At 31.9% G+C, this 6037-nt stretch overlaps 1 protein-coding gene across 1 annotated transcript; it reads left to right on the plus strand.

Moving 5' to 3' along the window:
• Positions 1-661: 661 nt before the first annotated feature.
• Positions 662-5545, plus strand: LOC124828802 (receptor-like protein EIX2). Its single transcript, XM_047302180.2, has 2 exons — positions 662-4023; positions 5297-5545. Exon 1 carries the CDS (start codon positions 705-707, stop codon positions 4005-4007), a length of 3303 nt encoding a protein of 1100 aa, XP_047158136.2. The 5' UTR covers positions 662-704; the 3' UTR covers positions 4008-4023; positions 5297-5545.
• The last annotated feature ends 492 nt before the right edge of the window (positions 5546-6037 follow it).

Raw genomic sequence — 6037 nt, forward strand, 5'->3', positions numbered from 1 at the left:
TGTTATGGAAGCATATATTACTAGTTAATACAGTCATTTTTTTTTTCCTTTTTCAACTTATAAAAAATAAAATTATTTTTCTTTTCCATTTTTTTTGAAAGGAAGTATACAAATTACGTTCAAACATAACCTAATCAAATATCCAGAACTGAGATAAGTTTTCTGGTCCTTGTTAACAAGAAAGATGGAGGTATTGAAACATTATAAGAAAATGATTAAATAATAATTAATTTTAAAGATAAAAATTACTTAGTTTAAATATTAATTTATAAATTAAAAATTATTAATATCTAACATAGTTTTTATTATAAATAAAAAATTACAATTAATTTATGAATTAAAGTCTAAATTAATTTTTAGCATTAACTATAAAAAATTTAGTTATTAAAGAATTAATTTTTAAATTAATCTTTACTTTTAAAATATGAAAAATGCTTGAATATTTTTCAAAAGTTAGAAAAAGAATCCAGCAAATAAAAAGTATGAAGTATTGGGCATAAGATAACATATAAAGAAAAACAAATTTAAATTGAAAGCCACCGAAGGGTAGTTAAGGAAATAAAAATATATAACGTAAAGTATGGGTTCTTATTGAAGGAGAATCAACGGGTCTGTCAATTAGCCAGACTACGAGCCATATAAATGCTATGAGTTGGTTCTGTAATGAATAATTCACAACATATGTTTTACACTTATTATTTTATATGAGCAACTACATAATGCATAATTATTATCTGAAACTGTTTTATGTACTTATGCTGCTCTTGTTACCTGCTGCAGGATCCATTCTCCGATTCAACAGTACTGCACAAATAAAGTGCATTGAGAGCGAGAGACAGGCACTCCTCAACTTCAAACATGGTCTCATAGATGCTCATGACATGCTGTCTACATGGAGGGATGATGAGAAGAGTAAAGATTGTTGCAAATGGAAAGGCATTCAATGTGACCATCAAACAGGTCATGTAACCATCCTTCGTCTCCCTGGTTTGGATACACAATATTTGAGTGGTGTACTCAATATCACTTCACTGTTTCCCTTGCAAAATATTCGACATTTGGATCTCAGCTACAATGATTTTATACAGAGTCACATCCCACAACTCATGGGCTCACTTACCAACTTAAGATATCTCAATCTCTCCTATTCTTCTTCTGGTGGTAATATTCCTACCCAACTTGGAAGCCTTACACATTTATTGTCTCTGGATTTAAGTCACAATTATTTTCTCCGTGGAGATATCCCTTATCAACTTGGAAGCCTTACAAATTTAAGGTATCTTGATCTCAGTTATAATAATCTTGATGGGAAAATCCCTTGTCAACTTGGAAATATGTCACAGTTGAGATACCTTGGTCTCACTGGTAATTCATTTTCTGGAGCACTCCCTTTCCAGGTTGGGAATCTTCCTTACTTGCAAACTGTTGGACTTGGTGGTGATTTTGATGTCAAACCTAAGGATGCACACTGGCTGTCTAATCTCTCTTCTCTAACACATCTTGCCATCGATGGTTTACATAACCCTGACTGGTTGCATATGATTCATTATCCAAAGCTAAGAGAGTTGAGACTAGTTGATTGTTCTCTTTCAGATACCCATATTCAATCTCTGTTTTATTCACGTTCCAACTTTTCCAATTCTCTTACCATCCTTGACCTTTCTTCTAATATGCTCACATCCTCAACATTTCAATTATTGTCTAACTTCAGCCGTAATCTTCAAGAGCTTTATCTTTCTCAGAATAACATTGTTTTGTCATCTCCAGTCCACTCAACCTTTCCTTCTCTTGTGATCCTTGACCTTTCCTATAATAAGATGTCATCATCGGTCTTTCAAGGTATCTTCAACTTCAGTTCAAAACTTCAAAATCTTTACTTGCGAAATTGTAGTCTTAGGGATGGTAGTTTTCTCATGTCAGCTATTACGAATTCTTCGTCTTCTCTTGTCTCGCTTGATCTCTCCTTAAATCTATTGAAATCATCATCCATATTTTACTGGCTCTTCAACTCCACCACCAATCTTCGTACACTTGAACTTTATCATAACATGTTGGAAGGTCCCATTCCAGATGGATTTGGGAAAGTAATGAACTCTCTTGAATTTCTTTACCTCTCTGGTAACAAACTGCGAGGCGAGATTCCATCTTTCTTTGGGAACATGTGCACATTGCAGAGTTTATACCTCTCAAACAACAAGTTGAGTGGGGAAATTTCCCATTTCTTTCGGAATTCATCATGGTGCAACAGACACGTGTTTCAGAATTTGTATTTATCTTATAACAACATTACAGGCACGTTACCTATGAGCATTGCATTGCTATCTGAGTTGGAGGGCTTGTTTTTGGATGGAAATTGTTTGGAGGGTGATGTCACTGAATCCCATCTTTCAAAATTTTCCAAATTAAGGTTCTTATCTTTGTCAGATAACTCCTTATCTCTAAAAATAGTCCCTAACTGGGTTCCTCCTTTTCAAATAATAATCTTGGAACTAAGATCTTGCAAGTTGGGTCCTAGCTTTCCTAGTTGGCTCCAGACTCAACGCTCTTTATTTCATCTGGATATTTCAGAGAATAGGCTTAATGGTTCAGTACCAAAATGGTTTTGGAACAACTTGCGTGATGTGGGATATTTGTATATGTCTCAGAATAATCTCAGTGGTGCAATTCCTGATAATATATCATTGAAGCTTTTCAATAGACCGTCCATATTTCTGAATTCAAATAATTTTGAAGGAAAAATTCCGCAATTTTTACTACAAGCTTCAGACCTAAGGCTTTCTGATAATAAATTTTCAGATTTGTTTTCATTCATATGTGACCAACGCACAGATGTAATGACCACCTTGGATTTATCAAACAATCAATTGAAGGGACACCTCCCAGACTGTTGGAAATCTGTACATCAGTTATTCTTTCTTGATTTAAGAAACAATAAATTGACAGGGAAGATTCCTGTGTCCATGGGCAGCCTTGTTAAATTGGAAGTCTTGGTTTTACGAAACAATAACCTGAGAGGTGAATTAGCTTCCACTTTGAAGAATTGCAGCAATTTAATTATGTTGGATGTGGCCGAAAATATGTTTTCTGGCCCAATACCATCATGGATAGGGGAAAATATGCAACAATTGATAATATTGAACATGCGAGGGAATCACTTCTCTGGACATTTTCCAATTCAACTCTGTTATTTGAAGCGCATTCAATTCTTAGATCTTTCGAGAAATATGTTATCAAAAGGAATTCCATCTTGCTTAAAGAATTTGACTGCAATGACTGAAAAGAACATCAACACAAGTGATACTCTAAATCGTATATATTCGATGAATATCACTGATTTTGAAATGTATGGCGGTTATAGTGAGAAAAATTACACCCTTAGCATAAGCTTGATGTGGAAAGGCGTGGAACAGGGGTTCAAAAATCCAGAGTTACATCTTAAGAGCATTGATATTTCAAGTAATAATTTAAGTGGTGAAATACCGAAGGAGATTGGATATTTGGTTGGGCTAGTTTCTCTGAATTTATCCAGAAATAATCTGAGAGGAGAAATTCCTTGTGGGATGGGGAGTTTAAGATCACTAGACTCCCTTGATTTATCAAGAAATCATTTCACTGGCAAAATTCCTTCTTCTCTTGCTGAAATTGACGGTCTGGGCAAACTAGACTTGTCACACAACTCTCTTTCAGGAAGAATTCCATTGGGAAGACACTTTGAAACCTTTGATGGGTCTAGTTTTGAAGGAAACATTGATCTTTGTGGTGAACAACTGAGAAAAAGTTGTCCTGGAGATGAAGATCAAACCATAGTAAATCTTTCAAGAGCTGAAGCAATGAATGATGATGAAGATAGCTGTTTCTATGAGGCTTTATACATGAGCATGGGGATAGGATACTTCACTGGATTTTGGAGCTTAGTAGGGCCAATGCTACTTTGGCGTTCTTGGAGAAATGCTTATCTGAGATTCCTAAATAAATTGACAGACAGCATGTATGATCAGTTGTATTGAATGTGACGAGAAAAAGGTATGCTACTCGTGTTTGTTTAGTGAAACTATGATTGTTTATTAATGGAAGCTAAAACACTTTGAAACAATGAAAGGAATAAATTTTAATAAGATAATTATAAATTCTAGAAAGCAAATAAATTTATGAAATTAAGGATAGGGTGAAGACTTCGTCATGGTTGGATTTTATGGTCTAATTTAATATAAAAATACCAAATAATATACTTCTAATTTTATTTTATCACGGCGCAACCTAACAAACTCTAATTTCTTAGGACAAGTCTAAACATTACTACTAAAATATCTAATCCCTTAGATGTTTTTATCATAGATTCACATTAAATTCAAATGTGTTGAATTACTAATTGATAAAAACTCTATATCTAGAGGTAAATCTATTAGTTATTCTAATCAAGGTTCTAAATTATTTCTCAATAATTAGATACCAATAAATAACTAATCAATAATCAAACAATTGTCAAAAATAACTATTGTTGTATTTTTTCCATGCATCAGTGATTCCACAAATAAAAATCAAATACTTCTCTTTTCAAAATTATTTGATAAAACCTTAATTATTTAAAAGAAAACAATAATAAAAATACCAACATGACCTAAAAATAAGCTTAAAAAAATGATAATAGCAATTATCAAACTACCCTATACTTGAATTTTTCATGTTTCCATGAAAGATAAAATTACTAAATAAGAAAAACTCCGGTAAATTTATTATAATAACACAAAAGCAAATGATTTTCCAATCCTAATGAAACATCAAAAGAGAATTTCACTTGTAACTCCAAATCAGAACGACATGTTGTTTTTATCAAATATAAGTATATTTAGGTAAATTATAAGTAGTATTTAGAAACAACTCAAATTTTATTACAAAGAAAAAACATAAATTCCCTGTGTAATAATATTTAATCAAATGTAATTATGGTGAGCCACAATGAATTATACAGCTTTGGTGACCAATTCCCTGTTTAAATTAAATCACTTGGATAGTTTTTAATATGCTAATAAAAAACAACATTCTTAGACATTAACTAAAGTTTAAAATTTACTACTTAATTTATTTAATTATACAACAACGTAGAAAATATCTTAAGAGCAGTGGTGGATTTTATACTAAAAGATTTTAATAATAAAAAGTTTAAATTATAAATAGATTTTTAATAACTGAAGTTCATTATATAAAAATCATTATCTCTCTAGAAAGATTTTCTATAATTTTCTTTGTCTTCTCATCTTTTGAATTCGTCTCTGATCTTCTTTTGGATTCACAATAGAGAGGTTTACTGATGGAAACTCATCCAAGGAACTACAACATGAGCCATGGCTAAGAGAATGGAAGAAGAAGAAAGATTTCAAAGAGCTTTTTTGTCGAAAATAGTGTATTAGCTTGTCTTTCCCTTATCTTAGCATTGTAAAAATATAAATAAGTCTTCTTTTATGCCTTGTATTTGGAGCAATCTTGCATTTTGTTTCGGCTTGTATTTTTGCCATTTTTGTTGAATAATCTATGATTTATTTGATTATGTAAATGACCTAATCGATTGAAACAAAAAATATCTTACAAAAAAATGCAATTCTATGATTTAATCGATTGCGTAAGTACTATAATCGATTAAAACATATAACTTTATGCAAAACTACAGTTTTGACTTTCAAAGGTGACTCTTGAGTGACTAGGGAAGCTAAGTGGTTCTTTGGGCTACCTTGTACCTCAAGTAATCTTAAAACATTGCTTGTGGACCTAGAAATCCTCTAAAGGTGCATGCATTTGAAACTAACTAAGAAAATTATTGAATTCTTTTACTTCAAAAGATACACTAATCACTCTTGAGGAAAGATCTAAAGTTTTTCTGTTCCATATTCATTTTCTTTTTCTCTCTTCTTTGTTAAGACTTGAGTCCACTCCTCCCTTTTATGTATGGTGAAACATTGTAAAAGAAAGCTTGGAAATAATATAGAGAAATTATGCCAATTTTACAACTCTCCTTTTCTAAGTTCACCAGGATAGTTGTCTC

The sequence above is a fragment of the Vigna umbellata genome, chromosome 4 (genome assembly GCF_029865625.1).
Source record: "Vigna umbellata cultivar VRB3 chromosome 4, Vumbellata_1.0, whole genome shotgun sequence".
In the NCBI taxonomy this organism is placed as follows: Eukaryota; Viridiplantae; Streptophyta; class Magnoliopsida; order Fabales; family Fabaceae; genus Vigna; species Vigna umbellata.